Source organism: Oncorhynchus masou, chromosome 5, assembly GCF_036934945.1.
Source record: "Oncorhynchus masou masou isolate Uvic2021 chromosome 5, UVic_Omas_1.1, whole genome shotgun sequence".
In the NCBI taxonomy this organism is placed as follows: Eukaryota; Metazoa; Chordata; class Actinopteri; order Salmoniformes; family Salmonidae; genus Oncorhynchus; species Oncorhynchus masou.
Genome location: NC_088216.1, coordinates 28,446,584 through 28,466,875, shown reverse-complemented (window position 1 = coordinate 28,466,875; position 20,292 = coordinate 28,446,584). Strand labels below are relative to the sequence as shown.

At 42.9% G+C, this 20,292-nt stretch overlaps 3 protein-coding genes across 4 annotated transcripts; 2 read left to right on the top strand and 1 right to left on the bottom strand.

Moving 5' to 3' along the window:
* The first annotated feature begins 538 nt into the window (after positions 1–538).
* Positions 539–4,344, top strand: LOC135539182 (chromobox protein homolog 8-like). The gene is made up of 5 exons (XM_064965018.1): positions 539–704; positions 805–848; positions 1,067–1,132; positions 1,280–1,346; positions 2,585–4,344. Exons 1-5 carry the CDS (start codon positions 636–638, stop codon positions 3,452–3,454), a joined length of 1,116 nt encoding a protein of 371 aa, XP_064821090.1. The 5' UTR covers positions 539–635; the 3' UTR covers positions 3,455–4,344.
* A 1,873-nt stretch (positions 4,345–6,217) lies between these two features.
* On the bottom strand, positions 6,218–12,761 carry LOC135539348 (uncharacterized protein C17orf67 homolog). 2 transcript variants are annotated; one of them, XM_064965169.1, is made up of 5 exons: positions 12,673–12,761; positions 10,522–10,672; positions 7,368–7,456; positions 6,872–7,024; positions 6,218–6,569 (listed from the first exon to the last, which is right to left on the bottom strand). In XM_064965169.1, exons 2-4 carry the CDS (start codon positions 10,577–10,579, stop codon positions 6,908–6,910), a joined length of 264 nt encoding a protein of 87 aa, XP_064821241.1. In that variant the 5' UTR covers positions 10,580–10,672; positions 12,673–12,761; the 3' UTR covers positions 6,218–6,569; positions 6,872–6,907. The 2 variants fall into 2 exon arrangements, with proteins under 2 accessions (XP_064821241.1, XP_064821242.1); XM_064965170.1 differs by having other exon boundaries at positions 10,522–10,709; positions 12,673–12,738.
* Positions 11,966–18,113, top strand: LOC135539330 (diacylglycerol kinase epsilon-like). Its single transcript, XM_064965155.1, has 11 exons — positions 11,966–13,137; positions 13,456–13,615; positions 13,792–13,911; positions 14,232–14,375; positions 14,985–15,142; positions 15,464–15,512; positions 16,001–16,114; positions 16,500–16,571; positions 16,831–16,958; positions 17,296–17,407; positions 17,751–18,113. Exons 1-11 carry the CDS (start codon positions 12,686–12,688, stop codon positions 17,967–17,969), a joined length of 1,728 nt encoding a protein of 575 aa, XP_064821227.1. The 5' UTR covers positions 11,966–12,685; the 3' UTR covers positions 17,970–18,113.
* Positions 18,114–20,292: the final 2,179 nt, after the last annotated feature.

The following is a 20,292-nucleotide window of genomic DNA, read 5'->3' as shown; positions in this document are numbered from 1 at the left end:
GTACATGACGCTCTAAGGATAAACTATTGCACATGAATGTGATCTATAGCCTATGTTCTATTTAGACATATGACATTTTCTTTAGGCCTATATTGTCTCCTAGTCTCCTCATACAATTAGCCTACATGACTGTAGGCTATTGATTAAGAGAACTTTAATACTGAAATATTGTATGACAGATCAGCTGATAACTGAAATGTGCACACATCCTATCTGCTTTCCTTCACCTCTTTGGCGTAATTACATTTGAGGAACGTTGCTCCCATTGTTCATTTCTTTTCATTCTGCACATGTTCTGCGTTTAATATCTGGCGACATATGTTTTTAAAGACCGAATAATCCGAGTAATTGATCCACCGCGCTAAAGCCACCATTTTCCCCTCAAGAATTTTCAGAAGTGGACGCTCCTCCTACTCACCTAGCAACCGCGGGCACGTAGCAACGGCTAACCCAATGGGCTTTCTCTAAATGGTTCCACTAACTGCGGTTCCTAGGCAACGCATGATTTCTTTGATGACGTCTTTTCTGTGCAGGGGTATTATGGGTTGTCTGGAATTCACTCTGCGAGACAGCGGAGAAAAATATCTAGCGTTCACCACCAAGCTTTAGTTAACGGTAGCTGGATTGAAGTAAACATGGAGCTGTCTGCAGTTGGGGAACGGGTTTTCGCAGCCGAATCTATCATCAAACGCCGAATAAGGAGAGTATGTGAAACACATTTTCCTAACTTGCATAATCTATTTTGACGCGCCACTGCTGTTCCCTAACGAAGCGTTCTTTTTTTATATTTCTGATGACACGCAGGGTCGAATGGAATACCTTGTGAAATGGAAGGGCTGGTCACCGAAGTAAGTTGCGTTGAATTTAATGCAAGAGAACCTTGCTTCTACATGGATGTTGCTGACTGCTAGCTGTAGCGTTCGCTTGCTAGCTAGGTGGCATATGCTAGTGACAAAGTCAGCGCAGCACGCTTGCAGTGTTAGCAAGCTAGCTAACGTTAGCCCGTATCTATGCTTGCTTTCCCAATGTGGAAAACTAACCCCTGTCAATTGTATTTTCTCCATAGATTTAGCACTTGGGAACCGGAGGAAAATATCTTGGACTCCCGCCTCTTCGTCGCTTTCGAAGAGAGGTAAATTGAATGGATATGGGCCTGTTCGTGTTGTACATTCATTGCATGCAATGTTAGCAGCACAGCAAAATAAAATGCATCCGTCACGCAAGTCGCCTATTGCACTTCGCTCTCTTGATACTCAAAATGGGTGTCTTGCTGTTTCAGGGAGCGCGAAAGGGAACTCTTTGGGCCCAAAAAGAGAGGCCCGAAACCGAAGACATTCCTGCTAAAGGTAGCTATGTTGATATGCATGCATTGTTGAAAATAATCCATCCAACACGCAATGAAATCTACTGAATTTATGGCTGCATGGTTGGACACGATTTCTAGCATGTGGCATGTAAACATACCAGTCTCCACCCACTATGTATCCACAGGGTCTTAATCTGGTTAATTAATAAATCGCTGTTGTTGCACTAACACGTGAATGTGCGAGTTTGAAGGATCCCGAAGGATGTCACGTTTTCCCACGAGAATCACCTTTTGTGTACTGGTATTAAGGCAAAATCATATTTAGTGCTGGATGTGTATTTGTGGAGGTGTGAATGTGTATTTAGGGAAATTAGTTAGTTAAGCTGGTGCTAATAGACCTCAATTTGTTTTACCCTAATTGAACCGAATCATGGTAAATTGTTTTGGATTGATAGGTAGCCAAATTGATCAATAAACATGCCAGGTTAATTGTTTATATTTCGAAATGAACTCTGTAGGCCTACAGGTGTGGCACATAACATGTGCTTATAAAAGCGAGGATTCATCTAATCAGGCGTGCATCGATTATTCGGCACGGGTGAAAGTTATTACGTTTTGACGTGTAATAATGAGTAAAAGCAGCCGTTATAGCTAATACCAAACGTTTGCATGAGATTGGTTTTGAATGAAATCTTAAACTCTGAAGACGTCATCAAACGAATGCACCAGGCTTTACCGAGAGCCGACTATGGAAATTGCTTAATACCAGCATCTTATTTAGAGTGCAGGTTCTCTCCCAGGCCTGTAAATAGATGTTTTCAAACTGAGCTGAAAAGACATATATAACAAGTAACTATTGTGAAAATGTAAAAATGCTAACAAACTGGTGTAGCCTGTAAATTCTTCAGGGGATATTATGCCAAGTGAAGATTTTGTCTACGGTCTTCATTTATAATTGTATACATGTATTGTTACAATTATACTCTTTATTATAACATTGTTTTGCTAATTGCAAGTGCACATTATTTATTAAGCCATTATAAAGCTGCTGGCATACTCGTATTATATATCTATAATGACAAATAAAGAGTATCCTCAACTAGCATTTTAAATCTGTCCTTATGAAAGAGAACATTATACCCACTGAAATTGGAGCAGTGGAAAAACATTGCCCATATTGCCATCAGCAATAGCCTACTTTCAATTTTCCATCTTTGTTGTTGATAAGATTTTCCCCAATTCAAAAGTGGTTATTCTCTGGTTTCCTTCCCCATTTAGGCTCAAGCTAAAGCTAAAGCCAAATCATACGAGTTCAGGAGCGATGCGGTCCGGGGGATACGCGTCACCTACCCGACCCCAGAGCCTGTCATCACCCCCAGAGCCCGAGAGGGGCTGAGGGCCGTGGTCCCCACCATCTTTCCACCCAGCACCGTCAACAGGGGCGAGAGTGTGCGGGTCAGGCCCCCAGAACCAGTCCGAGAGCACCGTCAACCAGTCCTCCAGAGGCCCCCAGGCTCCGATGGCTTTGTGATTGTCCCCAAGAAGAGAGGGCCCAAACCCAAGCTGCGATTTAAGGACAATCCCTTCAATGCTACTTCTGCCGCCACAGAGCCCCACAAGAGGAGGGCAGAGGAGCAGGCGACATACGGCCCACTCAAACTGGCCAAGCTGGGCCTGTCTGATGGTGAAGAGAGGGGGTCTGAGATGAGGGGGATTAAACAAGCCCACAGGCACCAGGTGGAGCTGGGTGGTTATCCCCACAAGCAGATGAGGCCCGTGGCTAGTGGGAGCACACAGCAGCACTACGGCCCAGACAGGGGCTTGTTGCACTCACACAGAATAGGCTCTGACTCCCAGGCCTGCAGGACTAAAGAATGCCCCTCAAATTACTTATCCCCTCCACACCTAAAGCACCTATCCAAAAGGAATGTGCATCAACCCAGCGAAGAGCTTCCACAGAGGGGGAAGCCTTCACTCATCGCCAAAATCCCTGTGTCACGGATCCTGGGCCAAACAGACGAAGTGACTTGGAAGCCTTGCATGAACAACGTGGAGAAGGTTCTGGTGACTGATGTAACCACAAACTTTTTGACAGTGACTATCCGGGAGAGTAGCACAGATCAAGGATTCTTCAAAGATAAAAGATGATTGGCTCTGATTTTAATTGTCTTCAGCTGTCTCTCTGTCAATCTTCTATCAAATTATTTGGAAAAGTCCAGACTTTATAGTGTCATTTATCAGTCAGATTTTTTATGTAATGTATAAAAGCAAATTGCAGGATTGTATGTGCATATGTGTATAAATATAATATAGTTGGAAGTCTATTAAATGTAACGACCAAAATTAAAGGAAGTCCATTGAAGCTAGCCACCACCCATAGGCTATTTGAAAGAGTTGCATGCCTTGTGTACAGCATTTACTTGTTTACAAACAGCTTGTAGTTTTCAACGATCCACTTTTGAACTAACAGTATACGTTGTCAGACAGGCTATATTTATGTCAAGCTAGTACCTTTTTAAATGTTAGAGGTATAATGTGGGCACATCTGTCATTTGATTTCACATGTCCAATGAGAAAAATGTATATGGAGAAATCCTAGGCCAATTCTAGTGTGACCTATTTGTTCCAGGTCATGCCATTTCAGTTTGAGGTGTAGCTTACCCTATTCATTTCAAACGTTTATCAAGCACTTTTTGGAAGGTTTAATAAAAAAAGTGTATCAAATCTATGTCTTGTTGACCTACATGTCCTCTATAAGAGTTTATATAGCCTTTACAATGCTATAGGTCAGTAGTTGAGCAGATGTCGGTCTTGTTTCCAGATTGTATAAGCTCTTAATAAAAATGGGAAAGTTGCTTGGTGTTTATGACGCTGTCTTTTGTCGAAGAACGTATATATTGACATATTATACACAAGGGCTTTCTGTTGACATCTGTGTGTTGGACATACAAATGAAATGCTTTCAATGTAACAGGATGATCACAACCTGATGTCACAGTTTGCTTTTGAGATGCTTTCCAGTAAACTTGTTGAAATTGTGTCTGTTTCTGGTTGTCATGATTTTTTTCCTTCTGCTTTTCAGATTCATGGTTTGCCTTGGCTGTGAAAAGGACTGATGATAATTGCAAATGTGCTTTATGGAATTACAGGTTTCAGAAATCTTTTGGTGACATGGGATTTTTTGATTTAAGAAGTTGCTTTAGTTGGCATGTTTCCATTATCTTAATTTCAAATAGTGTAAAGAATAATGTTGACCATATTTCTGATTTATAAGCCAACTGCAGGAATAGCTTACCTTTTCTTTGCCGTGGTGCGTAATGACATTTTCTTGGCAATATGGTAGTGTCAATTATAGCAGAGAAATAGGTCCTATTTTTCATTGAGATTATTAGTGTGTTTTGGCAAAGGTCCACAAAGGCCGAGACCTTGGTTTCTATATTTTGTAATGATTCAGATAGTTTCAAAACAAATCAGGACGCAACTCAAATCTATAGCCCTATCTGCGTTCATTAAAAATACTATACTAACTTCACTGTCTTATATCTATTAAAATGACAAATATTTCTAAAAGAATAGGGTAGTTGGGACTCAGAGACAGCTGACAAAGCATTTTAATAATAGTTTTTTTTATTGAATTCTATTTAAATGTAATTGTGCTGTCCTCAGAGGTCCTGAAAGCTCTTCACAGATAAAATCGCAGCCTACAATTATTTTAAGTGGTTGACATTGGGCCTACAGGAAGAATTTAATTGTACTTTTGCAAAATGATATTGGCCTTCACATTTTCTCAAATCATAAACCAATGCAATCCAGCGCCCATCGGTATCTGCGGAATGGACACGCTGGTTATGCGGGGTCACAAGGTAGGTAGGCCTGTGTTACCAAACATGTCATCAGAACTATAATAGATTGCCTACGAAATATATAATGTGTTATAACCTGCTATTACACTTATGTCTGACATGAATGCATCTGCCTGACAAAAACTCTGGTCATTTCAGTATAGGCGATGGCTTAAATGTTATGATCAATTTGCATGATTGTTGCGTGCTTACTCTTTTTTTTTTTACTTGGTTGGTTCTAGAGGCCTATTTGTACGCCTATCGGTGCATTCGTTTTGCAGAATCATTCGATGATGCTCGCATGCCACATGCAGATAATAATTGAACAATCTGACTATTGATAGGCTACAGTGCAATTTCTCCAGGTGAAACACACGTCGGGGGTTAGATGTTGTCATTGAATCATGGGGATATAATACAATAAAATAAAAGTTCCCAACAAATTTGACCAAATGCATTAATAATTGTTCGATATTTTTGGCAATCAATCAGCACAAACATCAATAGCACATTTCTTAAATTGCGTGTAAAATGTGTGCCGGTTCAGTCGTATACGGCCATATATATGATCAGTTTATTGATATATTACGCAATGTTAAAAATAATTTGTACGACATTCACTTTGGAGAATAACTGGATTTGTTATTGTCTGGATATATTTACTCCCTTCACACGTCCAGAACTGCGTAGGATTTAGCCAAGTGCTCTCGGCCATTCAGTTTAGCTGCGATAAAGCGTTGAATACTTTGTGTCAAATAATTCCCCTCTTTCCTTTCACAAGTTGTTATTCATTGTGGTCAATAGCATGCCGTTCTTCTGTAGAGCCTCCTGCGCGAGAAAGTAACAGCACAGTGCAGAGTCACACAGTGAACTCGAGGGAAGGGCACTGTCTAAAATTGCCCAAACATCAGTAAACTACGATAGTAACCCCGGATCAGCAGCGGGGTCAACCCACATGATCAGTTCACAGTTCCTCTTTCTTAGTTTTTATTTTCTCTGAAGTCCAACTGAAGTCCTACTTCAAAACCCCAAGAAGAACACACCAAGATTCCAGCATTTTAAACAATTTGATTAGATTATTTATTCAATTATTGTTTTTTAAACTTTGTTTTACTTAATACAATGTATAATTTCTCATAACTGTATCAACTTATAAACTGATTATGTATCCTCTATGATGTTAACATCATTTAATACGTTTCCTATACGCTAATGTGGCTGGAATAAGCTGTGGACATCTCTATTGATGGCCACTAATGTTCCCTGCTGAGGCTTCATCATGAAATGCATGTGATAGAGTTACACTCCGAGCTTCCCCCTCATATCATTATCATAGTCATCATCATCATTGTCGTCATCACAGTTGTCGACATCATTCTTGCCGTCAGCGCCCTCCACCACACAGAAAAAAAGTTGTTCTCCTGTAGACAAAAAAAATGTATCTGGAATCAGTTTACCCTACCCCAATTCTAACTATAACCAATCAGGAGGGAAATAGAAAACTGATCAGCATCAGAAGGCAACTTCATCCTACAGGCTAATTATGGGTACTGTACATTGTGTTCAATAGGCAGGAAACAGAATATTGTCCGAAATGTAGTGATATTATGTACTTTCTAGTACGTTTTTTGTTACACAGCATTTTGCTACTCTGTTCCCTACTGAACATGACTCAGGGGACCCAAGCAGGCATGTTTTATGGTTCTGTCGGACAGACAGGGACCTGGGCTGTGAGGAGTCAAGGCGAGGTCACTGGGGGTTAGACAGGGTGTCCGTAGTTCCTGTCACAGCGGGGGTAGCAGTGGGGGTTCAGCCAGTGTTCCAGGTTGGTCTCCTGGGCCCTCTGATCCAGAACCTGCATGTGGAGCAAGTGCTCCTGTACAGGGTGATACAGAGAGAGAGAGAGAGAGAGAGAGACAGAGAGACAGAGAGAGAGAGAGAGAGAGAGAGAGAGAGAGAGAGAGAGAGAGAGAAGAGAGAGACAGAGAGAGAGAGAGAGAGAGAGAGAGAGAGAGAGAGAGAGAGAGAGAGAGAGAGAGAGAGAGAGAGAGAGAGAAAGAATGCCGTTCATTTATCAAGCCATAAGCAGCTCTCATTATCACATCAAAACAGAAGAAATTACAGGGTAACCGTTAAGTGAACATTTTTTTATGGATTCTTAGAAGGATGAGCACACCGCTGCAGGTTTCTAATTGTGCCCTTTCCACTTTGAACTTTACCCTCATTGGCTCATCGGGGTGGCCAGGCTTCTGCCTCTTGGTCCGCAGAAGTTGCTTAGCATAGCTCTCCTTAATGATTGGGTTTGCATCTGGCGATAGAGAGAGAAAGCATTTCAAGACATCCATATCCCTTCGTTTTCAAAGAGCTGACTGTGCAACATCACTGTTTGCCTACGCAGGTTGGCATTTATTGTCATACGTTTTGCCCTGGAGGCAGCTCTGCAAAGTGGTCACTAGCTGGCAGAGCCACAAAGTCTTACAAAGTCATAGTTTTGTCACACCTGGACTACTGCCCAGCTGTGTGGTCATGTGTAGTTTCACCTGGACTACTGCCCAGCTGTGTGGTCATGTGTAGTTTCACCTGGACTACTGCCCAGCTGTGTGGTCATGTGCGGCAAAGAAGGACAAAGGTAAATTGCTGTGTGGTCATGTACAAAGTTTCACCTGGACTACTGCCCAGCTGTGTGGTCATGTGCGGCAAAGAAGGACAAAGGTAAATTGCAGTTGGTCCAGTACAAAGCAGCGCGTATCGCACTTCGATGTACACGGGGGGGAAAGTGTCAGTATCATGCACGTCAGTCTCTCCTGGGTCAAAGTTGAGGAGGGATTGACTGCATCACTATTGGTCTTTGTGCGAGATATTGATGTGTTGAAGGTACTGAGCTGTCTGTTCAAGCAGTTGGCACACAGTTCGAACACCCATTGGTACAACACAAGTCATGCAGCCAGAGGTCTCTTCACAGTCCCCAGGTCCAGAACAGAGGCTGGGAAACACACAGTATTAAAGAGAGCCATGACTACGTGGAACTCTCTGCCACCCCAGGCAACTCAAGCTAGCAATAAACTAGTTTCAAAAAACAGATAAAAGGACACAAAGGGAACTGTGTATCGACACAGTAATTTTATATATATTGTATTGTAATTTGCACTGTACTATTTATTAGACCTAGATATTGTGTGTATGTACTGATGCAGTGCATTCAGAAAGTTTTCAGACCCCTTGACTTTTTCCACATTCTGTTACGTTACAGCCTTATTCTAAAGCTGATCAAATGTTTATGTCCACAGCAATCTACACACCATACCACATAATGACAAAGCAAAAACACGTTTTTAGAAATGTTTGTCTATATAATGTCTCACAGTTGTCAGAGCAAAAACCAAGCCATGAGGACGAGGGAATTGTCCCTAGAGCTCCGAGACAGGATTGTGTCGAGGCACAGATCTGGGGAAGGGTACCAAAAAATGTACTCCTTAGTAAAAGGCACAAGACAGACCGCTTGGAGTTTGCCAAAAGGCACCTAAAGATTCTCAGACCATGAGAAACAAGATTCTCTGGTCTGATGAAACCAAGATTGAACTCTTTTGCCTGAATGCCAAGCGTCACCTCTGGAGGAAACCTGGCAGGATCCCTACAGTGAAGCATGGTGGTGGCAGCATCATGCTGTGGAGATGTTTTTCAGCGGCAGGGACTGGGAGAATAGTCAGGAACGAGGCATAGATGAACAGTGAAAAGTACAGAGAGATCCTTGATGAAAACTTGCTCCAGAGTGCGCAGTTCCTCAGACTGGGGCGAAGCTTCACCTTCCAACAGGACAACAACCATAAGCACACAGCCAAGACAATGCATGAGTGGCTTCGGGACAAGTCTCTGAATGTCCTTGAGTGGCCCAGCCAGAGCCCAGACTTGATCCCGATCAAACATCTCTGGATGTGGAAAAAGTCAAGGGGTCTGAATACTTTCCAAAGGCACTGTATGTAGGCATAACCTTAACCTTAACCATAACCTTAACCACACCGCTAACCCTAACTTTAAAGCCAATTTTGACTTAGCAGCTGGCCCATCTAGCAGAAAATTGCTCAGTTCTGCCTCCAGGGCAAGATTCATGACAATGAATGTCAACCTTCATTTGGCTCCATCTATCTCAAACGAAAATATTGCAACCATCAGTGACATAGGGTACTTTGTGCACAATATACCAAAAACAATATTCCTGTCATTTTCCTGAAATCAGTCATTATTTGTCACCCACTCTTTCCTCCTGTATCTATCTGGTTGCTCTTGACTTTTATAACTCAAAACACAACATGAACCTACATTTCCAGACTTGCCATTTCAGTTGCAGCCATTAAACGGGAAGAAAAAGTTGCATTAGATTTCGACACAGTCAACAACAACCCCTCATCACACACCCAGCGTGTGCAGGATATAGGGGAGAAGCTGCTGTTTGTTTGGATAGTACATGTCGAGCCGTGTACTCTCTAATGTACCAGGCTGAGGATGTAGATCAACAGCCCCTGTTCTACATCCCAAATGGCACCCTATTCCCTATATAGTGCACTGGGCCCTGGTCAAAAGTAGTGCACTATATAGAGAATAGGGTGCCATTTGAGATGCAAGCCCCTAGTCTCATAGAGGTCTGTCTCTGTCTGTCCCCCAGCAGCAGCAGAATATCATTAGGAGGCTGTTTTTTGGTGGAGCAACAAAGTACCCATTCATTTCCCCCACTCTCTCCAGAGAGCCAGGCCAGCCCATGGAGCACGTGACCCCCAAAGGCCAACCTGCGAGGGGGTATGAAAATGAACCTGGCTGGCTCTGTCAACAGCGCCAGGCACACACAGCGACGTGGCAAAGCACCACCCAGGGCTCATGCAGGCTTTTTGCAATGATTTTGAAACTGCATTGATAAGAGCTTCAAAATGGAAGTACATGATATTGTAATACAATACAGTATTTAAATGAGCTATGTGCCTGCAGTTAAAACAATGATGTCATATTTGTTTGGTTTTATTTTCATGCAATATCTTCATACAACATAAATGTATTTAGTTTAATATTTACTAGTTACATTGACACAACACAATATTTGCTTTTCTGTGCATGATTGAATTGCATTTTTATTTTGTAAGTTTAATTATGCAGTAATTACTTTTCTTATGCATGTAATTATTTGAGCATATAAATTACAGCATTAATTACTACATAACAACTGCATATTCACATTTTCTTAAAACAACATTTCTATTGCATTAACATTGAAAAAAAATGCAAAAATAAACTTTTATTAGAGACATCTAAAAGACTCACAAGCCACCAAAAGGTTAATTAATACATTTTTTCTAAAGGCAAATGACCTCTTCAAAATGAGCCTACCTGCTGTGTAGATGGTCAAGAGGACCAGACAGAGGGAAAATGCCACAAACTTCTTCATCTTGGTCTCAGCTCACCTGCCCGGCTACTTCTGCACTGAGACCCCAGTCCGTAGGAGATGAGGGGGTAAATTCTCCTCTACGTCACCGATCACCTCCCCAATCCAAATATTACAAAACTGGGTCACATAACTGTGAAAACATCTGTTGGGTGTCACTGTGCCTGTTGTTCTGGCATGAGACATTTATTTATTTGTATATTTATTTGGTGGTGATTATAGCATGCAATGTACTTGTTTTTCATCAGTTTGAACTTTGATACCGTACTCAAATAGATTTTTCTTCTTGCATGAATTACATCTGTATCCAGTTGCAGTTTTAGCGTGAGGATTTCACATTTGCAATGCTGATTCTATCCACTAGATGGCGCGCAAAACTCATTTTATTCAGAGATAATTTGTCAAGGATTAATGGATGTGTTTTTCGCAAGGCAGGGATTTTTAAAGGCTGTTTTCTGTTTTGTCCTTGGTTTCCCGGAAACTCGGCCATGTGCCTTATCGGCCTTGGGCCACAATTTTTTTACGGAACTTCAATACAAAGTGATTTCCGTAGCAGGTTAGGATAGCATTTTCGCTAACCATAGCCCTATCCAAACCTTAACCTCAGTATCATAACTTCCTTCGTAAATTATCCAAACCTGCTTCAGTATCGAAGTGCCGTGAAAATAGTGTTTTGGCCGTATCGCTGTATGGATTGCAAGATTCTTTTGACAGTTTACCTAGTTTTTAACATTAATTCCAGCCAAATGTAATGTAATAAAGTTATTGTTCAACTTCTTTCTATCATCATGTATAAATGCACAAATAACGTGCCTGATTTTCCTAAATATAAGATTTAAGAAATGACATCCTATAGGCCTAATATGCCTATCAGTGAATGTGAAGCTCTGTCTGCGCTTATAACATAAATATGTTGTGTAGATGTGTCTTGATGCCTTTAAGGCAAATGTTAGTAATACTATTTTAATATACTGAACGAAAAGCTAAAAAAACAACAACAACAAAAAACAGCTCTAAATCTTTCCCCTCAACAAACGGTTTTTGATATGTTATTCAGTTGCCAGAGTCAGCTGAGTACTACGTAAAAACGTACGTCATGGTTTACGTTAGCATATTGGCCAATTAAAACGAACGACACTATTAATAATCGGCGCGTTCGACATTGCAGTCCGCTTTAAAGACGACTCGAAACTCGAAAATTTACAAATCACATAGCATCATAAAAAACCATAGAGAATGATAGAGGCCTCTAGTGGCCAAAGAGCTATTAGCATGGGCAGCGCCATTGAGGGCTTCCACCATTTTAATGTAGTCAAGTGGGTGGGACTTAATTGGCTTATCCCTCCTCGTGACCCTTTTGGAGTTTTGTCCAACCGGGTCATCGGGAGGGATCAGCCAATCGGGAAGAAGAAAATGGATTACTTCAAAATGGAGATGTTACAGACGCTATAATTGCACAGATACAAAGATGAGTCCTATATCTATCTCTATGTAAATCACTGCTCAATATTATTTTCAGATCAGTCAGTCAAAATGTACCCATGATACAACACGGTTTTGACGCGCTTGAACACTGCCATTAGGTGGGAAGGCAACTGTTTGCGATTGGGCATATGTTTTATCGACGAATCTATTGTTTAGTCGTGTTATTGATATAGTAATGAAGCTGTCACTTCAATGCAATCTTTAATATTATAAATGCTTGTGCATGCGTTTCGAGGTTTTTAAAAACTTTTATTTTTTACAGACGATTGATTACTAGCTTTTAATGTAGTCATTGCTGGAGAGATGAGGAGCACATCAGGTGCCCAGTAACTATATCTAGCATAGCTTCTGATAACAACAACAGTAAGCTAATCATTCAAATGTTGGTGGTCGTCGTCTAGCTACGTCTTTTGCACACACAAAAATCACGGCAGTCATTGTTTACGATCTCGCTCGAGCCTTGTTTTGTGCGTTATTTCGCTACACGAGAAGGTTGTCATTTTCTCGTAGCTGTTGCATGGACACCATGATGCGCGCGCCTTGCGCACAATGTTTATATGAATTCTCGTGATATTCAATGATTTGATTAGTTTATTCACGTTAATACTAACCACTCTTCCTCGGATGTCAATGGAGGGGGACGAGGGAAACCGTGACCAGTCGTCACGGGAAGAGTGGACACTCCTGTTTTGGACCTCTCTCGCTGTCGTAGTGCCCGTGATCATTACATTGTGGTGCAGTGTCCAACGCTCCAAACGGAAAATACACATGAAAGACTTCTTCCGCAAGAGCAAGCACGGCTGGCACTGCACCGACCTGTTCAACAAGCCCACCTACTGCTGTGTATGCCAACAACACATTCTACAAGGGGCATTCTGCGACTGCTGCGGAGTGTGCGCCGACGAGACATGCCTGCGCCGGGCCGACCGGAGCCTTGTTTGCAAAGAGATTATGGCTCCGTCCCAAGCGGATGGGACACTAGAGCACCGCTGGGTCCGGGGAAACGTCCCTCTCTGCAGTGTCTGTGTGGTCTGCAAGGAGCAATGTGGGAACCAACCGAAGCTGTGTGACTTCAGGTAATATTATTTTGCTTCTAGGCTGTCGTTTGTGTGAATTAATGTCTGCCACATTAATCAGTGAAGCCCAGCAGGATGCGAAGGCGTTAACATTTGTCTGGTTTTGGCACTAAAGACGGAGGGTGTTATTTGTAATGTTTCAATCATGGGGAAGCTGAAATTGCTTTATTTACAAATTGACAGGAATGAATATCATGTCCTTTTCCTTTCATGTGTACAATTCTAAACCAGCTTTGTCCACCTTTTGCCTTGACATTACAGTGAGCGCCACAAAATTGCGCTTGATCCACCGATGGGTGTGTGTTTGTCCCTTGGCAGGTGTGTGTGGTGTCAGACAATGGTGCACGATGACTGCAAGGCCAGCCTGTCGGACGGGGAGCGCTGTGAGCTGGGCGAGTTCCGCAGCCTCATCATCCCCCCTCACTACCTCCACCACGTCAACAAGCTCCGCCGCAGGCACCCCGATGAGTACAGCAAGGTCAGAGGTCACACCCAGGGAGGGGTCGGTGTCTGGGGTTATGGTGGCCCGAATGGTGGATCGGGACCGATTGTGTGGTTGCATTACTAGCGACTACCAGTCAGTCAGAATTTGTTCTTAACTGACTTGCCTAGTTAAATAAAGGTTAAATTAAACAAATTGAACTGTGTGTCTAGCTGGCGTCTGCCTGTGGGAGCAGCTGGACTCCAGTGCTGGTCCTGGCCAACACTCGCAGTGGGAACAACATGGGGGAGGCTCTGCTTGGAGAGTTCCGCACCATCCTCAACCCTGTCCAGGTCAGTCAGTCCTCTGTGTAGCATCCTGTAGGAGCATATAATGGAATTATTAAGATGTCTAGGTCAAATTGAACTGGTGCACAGTAGGCAATCTGTTGAGTTAAAGTGATTTCGGAGGTGGCACGGTGATGGTGGGATGCATAAACATCTTCCTCCCCTCCCGTTCACCTTTTCCACTTAGTTTCCTCCCATATCATACATTTTCTGTCTGCTATCCTCTCCTCCTCTCCTTTCCTCTCTCGTCTACTTTCCTCTCTCCTCTACTCGTCTCCTCCTCTCCTTTTCTCTCTCCTTTCCTTTCTCCTCCCCTCCTCTCTCAGGTGTTTGACCTGTCGGAGCTGCCTCCCTCCAAGGCTCTGCAGCTGTGCACCCTGCTGCCTCCAGGCAGTGTTAGGGTGCTGGTGTGTGGGGGGGACGGAACCGTGGGTTGGGTGCTGGATGCCATCGACACCATGAAGCTCAAGGTAAAGCTGTGTGTGTGTTTGTGTAACATGACAGTGGCAGGAGCAGATGAGAGTCGTGCAGCTCTATGCCAGACTGTCGTAACTGCTGTTGCAACTAACGTTGCTGTACCTACTGTTGTTGTTGGTTATTATTGAATAAGACGTCTGTAGATGGCGTGCCTGTTTTAACATTTTCAGCTAGCTTGAGATGTTTCCGATGGAGCTACCACTTTAGATATTTTTTGATAGCTCAAACGGTTGGTACGTTGTGAAGGAGGGCGGTCACGTGTGTTTATGAGCAGAGGATTTTTAAAACATTTTTATTTACCTTTATTTAACCAGGTAGGCCAGTTGAGAACAAGTTTTCATTTACAACCGAAGCCTGGCCAAGATAAAGCCAAGCAGTCGGACAAAAACAACACTGAGTTACACATAAACAAACCTACAGTCAATAACACAATAGAAAAATCTATGTGCAGCGTGTGCAAATGTAGGGAGGTAAGGCAATAAATAGGCCATAGAGGCGAAATAGGATCACTGGTTTGATCCCGGTATGGGAACAGGGACAGCGGAGGAAGATATGTTAGCAGCACCATGATTTCTGTTTCACATATGTGTATTGGTCTCCAGGGCCAAGATCAGTTCATCCCCAGGGTGATGATCCTGCCCCTGGGTACAGGGAACGATCTGTCCAACTCCCTGGGCTGGGGGTCGGGCTACGCCGGGGAGATCCCTGTGGAGCAGGTGCTCCGGAACGTCCTCGAAGCAGAGGTGGTCAAGATGGACAGGTCAGTGGAGAGCCAGAGGAAGCAATGTAGCCTGCTGTGCTAATGCTACGAAGCTCAAGTCATGTAGCCTGCTGTGCTAATGCTACGAAGCTCAAGTCATGTAGCCTGCTGTGCTAATGCTACGAAGCTCAAGTCATGTAGCCTGCTGTGCTAATGCTACGAAGCTCAAGTCATATAGCCTCCTGTGCTAATGCTACAAAGCTCATGTAACGTAGCCTTCTGTGCTTATGCTGCAACGCTCAATATCCCTAGTTCCATTTGTGTTGTAGCATGGTTGTAAATGATCCAGTATGACATTTCTATCTCCACATGTCCTGACAGGTGGAAAGTTCAGGTAGCCTCAAAGGGACTCTACTTTCGTAAGCCAAAGGTGAGTTGCATTTCATCCTCTCTAGCTAGCCTCTTTTGATCTTGTCCATTTGCCCTGCATTTTGATATAATTCAGCAACACGTACTGTATTCAGTGTGTGGCCCATACAGGAGTCACACCTGTAACTCTGGTGTTGCCACTGCCAGAACCATGCTGCAACCAAGTGATCCATTGCAATCATGGGGCTGTTCCAGAATGCTGTATCAATGAGTAAGCCAGCTAACTGTCCAAAATGGCTTGAAATAACTTATTTTTATGAAGGATTTAAATTGACGAGGTATAATTGACTTGACAAACAACAACCAATATACATATTCGGCGTTTTTAATGAACCAGAAAAACAAGTTATATGGTTGTTTATCAACGTTAGCTGGTTAACTTAATAATCCTGCTTACTGGAATAGCCTACGTGATTGATTTATTCACTGTTTATACTCTTGATTTGCTCACTAAAGGACCTCCTAACTCGTGTGTGCTATTCTCATCAGGTCCTGTCCATGAATAACTATTTCTCAGTGGGCCCGGATGCCCTGATGGCGCTCAACTTCCACACCCACCGTGAGAAGACCCCCTCCTTCTTCTCCAGTCGCATCATCAACAAGGTCAGTGGGCCAAAGACGCATCTGAAAATATTCACAAACGTATGCAAATGTCTTCACGTGGTTGAATTTACATACAGTATGAGAGGACATTTCTAGGGTGGTTGCTTGAGTGTAAGGGTCGACACATCAATTTGGAATGAATTCTTTAATGCTACTTTTCTCTCTTAGTCAAATGTATTTGGAAATGCTTTTACTTACTGAATATTAATTATGTGGTTAGTTGTTCTATAAATGGCTGATTCAGAATAGTCTAGGAGTGGTTATTTGGGTGAAAATGTAATAAATATTTGAATTTGTTCAAACATGACCTGCTTTTGATAATGCGTGTCCTTTGTCCATATTACTTTCCCCTTTTTAACGGTCAAACTGTTGCCTTTCCTTCTAGGCTGTATATTTCATGTATGGCACCAAAGATTGTTTAGTTCAAGAATGCAAAGACCTGGATAAGAGGATTGAGGTAAGGTGTGCACAAAGACACACACAAACAACACACAGGCAGACACACACAGTGGCCTCATGGAACGACTCTCATGTCTATTGTGCAGTCTTCCACCTCTATGCACTGAAGAATTTAATAGAATGTTCCGTTGCCTTGGCAAATGTCACAAACTTCAAATGAACTCGAGCATTCTTTGTGCGCTGTATAATTTTGGGATGCCTCCTTGAACTAGCGGATACTCATATAATTGAGTAATATTGTGTGTGCGCTCCCACAGTTGGAGTTGGATGGAGAGAGAGTGGCCCTGCCCAGTTTGGAGGGCATCATCGTGTGTAACATCGGCTACTGGGGCGGAGGCTGTCGTCTGTGGGAGGGCATGGGGGACGAGCCCTACCCCCCTACACGGTGAGCACCACTGGCTCACACAGGACTTTAGACAATACAGAAATGGAGACAATCAAGGCTTCGAAAGCCCTACCATCAGATGGACGATGTCCATTGAAAAGTTGTTTGTGTATTATCACTGAAAGCATAACTCAAGATCACATTGTCCTTTTTTGTGAAGCCTTCATATACTCTATATTAAGACCTTTCAGAGATGCTTCAGAAATCATTCATAAGCTAATGTCGTGATTTGTGAAGCATATATCTAGGCCTTATGAAGACTTTATGAATGCTCTATAACGCTTTTCGACGGTGTCGTTTTCTAAGTGATTTTTTCCCTTCCTGTCCTCTACCCCAGGCTGGATGACGGGTTGCTCGAGGTGGTGGGTGTGTTTGGCTCCTTCCACTGTGCTCAGATCCAAGTCAAGATGGCCAACCCGGTGCGGCTGGGCCAGGCCCACACAGTCCGGGTGAGGTTACAGCACCATCACCACCACTTGCTGTTTATCTCCACAGTGTGAGAGGACAGTAGTGGTGTACCTGACTGGTTCTGTCATTTTGACCGTAGCTGAATAGATACAGTACCAGTTTGAATGGTTATCTTTTATAAGTAACTGGGTCATTTGCTAGTTTTGTCTTTTAAAAGTTAGGTTAGTTCAGTAAATGTCAATGTACTTAAAATATGTTTTTACTGTTCTCATCACTGTTCAGCTCTTCCAGTTAAATTTGTTTTTTTAACCTTCTCTTCTCTTTCCTCCTTTGCTTTTCTCCGCCCATCTCTCTTACCACCTCTCCCTTCCTATCTCTCTGTAGCTGGTGCTGAAGACGTCCCGGATGCCCATGCAGGTGGACGGGGAGCCGTGGGCCCAGGGCCCGTGCACCATCACCATCACCCACAAGACCCAGGCCTTCATGCTCTACCACAGCGCCGAGCAGACGGACGACGACGACGAATCCAGCACCTCCGAGGCTGAGAGCTCCGCCCCCCATGACTCTCCCAAGCCAGCAGGTCCCGCCTCTGCTCGTGCCTGAGCCCCCAAGTTCCACCACCTCAATGTTTCATCCATACCCCTCGTTTGTTTGTTGTAGTAAATGCTGATGACATAATGCCACGATTGCACTCCCCAGATGATGATGATATAAGCCAGAGCTCAGGCATATTCCCGCCTCGGGGTAATGGAGGGAGGGAGGGAGGGAGGGAGGGAGGGAGGGAGGGAGGGAGGGAGGGAGGGAGGGAGGGAGGGAGGGAGGGAGGGAGGGAGGGAGATGTTTCAGTGGATGATGGGCTGTATATTTGCACTGATCCCTTGTTTTATAGTTATAACAGTTCTATAGTTTGAATAGTTTGGCAGTGTTTCCCAACATGGACCCTTGTGTGTCCCTGACTCAAGAGGAAGCATTGACCTCGACACTCCCGACTCCTATGATAGAATATATATTTATATTAGTAAGTCAATCACTGGACGTTTGTTTTGTTTACTCTTATTTCGTGATGATGCACTGTTACTGCCATGTTGGCCAAATTCCCAATGTGCTGTATTGGACAGACACTAGTTAGTGGTTACTAAGTCTTAAGAAAACGTTACTTGACTATATTTCTTAAAATTCGTTTTTTTAGGACTCCTAGTTAACCATTCCTAGTGAAATATCCGATGCTTCTAAAGGATTTATTCACAGGTTTTATCATTTCGACCTTGTCATTTTTGGAGACAAAATGTCTACCACAATAATCCACTCAGTCTGTTAAATGCACTTCTACTTTTTTTTTTTTTTGCAATATTTTGTCCTTTTCTTGATTAGACCTCTCTTTGTGTGTTCACTTCATTGTTGCACTGTAGGAATTACTCCGTAGGACGTAGTTAGAATTGTACCGTCCCACAAAACCGACTGCTCAAAGTGTTCAGAAGTGTAGTTATGATATTACTCTGTCCGTATCTATTTTGTTTGTTGTCTACTATGGAAAGATTGTTTGTTTCAAACACTTTGTCTTCATGCTGCGTATCACTAGAAAAACTGCTAGGTGACACCCTATGTCTGTCACATAGAAATAGATTAGCATCTAGCCATTCTATTTCTATGGTGTGTCGACTGTCGTAATGTTTGTTACCACAATGTTTTAAGGATTTTTTTTTCCTTCTGAATCTCCGTCACCTTTCAGGAATGTCATTCAGGAATAATGCTGTTTTGTCATTTTAGTGAGGTCAAAGTTGAGATATCAGAAGGTTTGTTACAGCCATAATATAAAGTTATCGGTGGCGTTCCAGGTTGTCTGTTATGCAATCACACTGCGCACCTGCCCCTAAGCACTTCTGCAGGTCCCTCGGTTTGTGGAACCAGTCTGATCACTGCGTTCGCCATTCTATTTCAAATCACTTGCAGTAGAACAGAATGGTTGACACAGCAATCCGATTGGTTCCACCAGGTTACCCTGTCCACATAATCTTATTCATTGTGATCTATAAGGGAAAAGTGATCCTAGATCAGCACTCCTAATCATCTGTGCAGCGTGACTGCAAGCAATATGACCTGGAAAGTCTCCTAAAAGTCTTGGTCCTTAAGCCAACTATTGGCATCAACTGTATAACGGGAGGATTGTCAATGTTCATCTAAAGCTTCGGAGGGCCATAGTTATTAATATAATGCCAACGCTTGTGATATACAAGTGCTTACATTCCCTTTGTGTGTGTTAAGCCGTTGGGTAATCGTCTCATTGCTTGACACCCATTTTATGTGTATCTGCGCTTCTACTGTGTTTACAACAAACCTGAATGTTCTCGAAACAAGTCTGAGCATCTTAACTATGGACAGAAATGTTATTTCAAACAGTATAGAGTAGGGGTATTCAACTCTTACCCTACGAGGTCCGGAGCACGCTGGTTTTCTGTTCTACCTGATAATTAATTGCACTCATCTGGTGTTCCAGGTCTAAATCAGTCTCTGATTAGAGGGAAGGAATGAAAAAAATGCAGTTGAACTGGGTTAAGTCCAGAGTTGAGGTTAAGGGGTATAGAGCCCCACACTGGAGGCGTCATAATACTCATAAAACCTAGTGGTCAAACAGGGAAATGGTTCCAATTGTTTTTCCACCATTCATTTTTCCTATTTAAAAAAAGACTTAAGGGCTGTATTTCCTGTAGGCTTACCCTGGTGTGACGTTTTGATAATCATGTAAATCTCTCGGACAAGGTGACTTATCAATATATTCGGCTCCATTTACTCTCAGATTTGAAAATTCTAATCAGCGTCAAAGTAGACATGCAAAACTACAAATCCCTGCAAGCTCCTGCACGTCATCTCGAGCTGACACCTTTGCGAACAGGTATTGTGTCAATTTAAAACTTGCACAAGACCATTC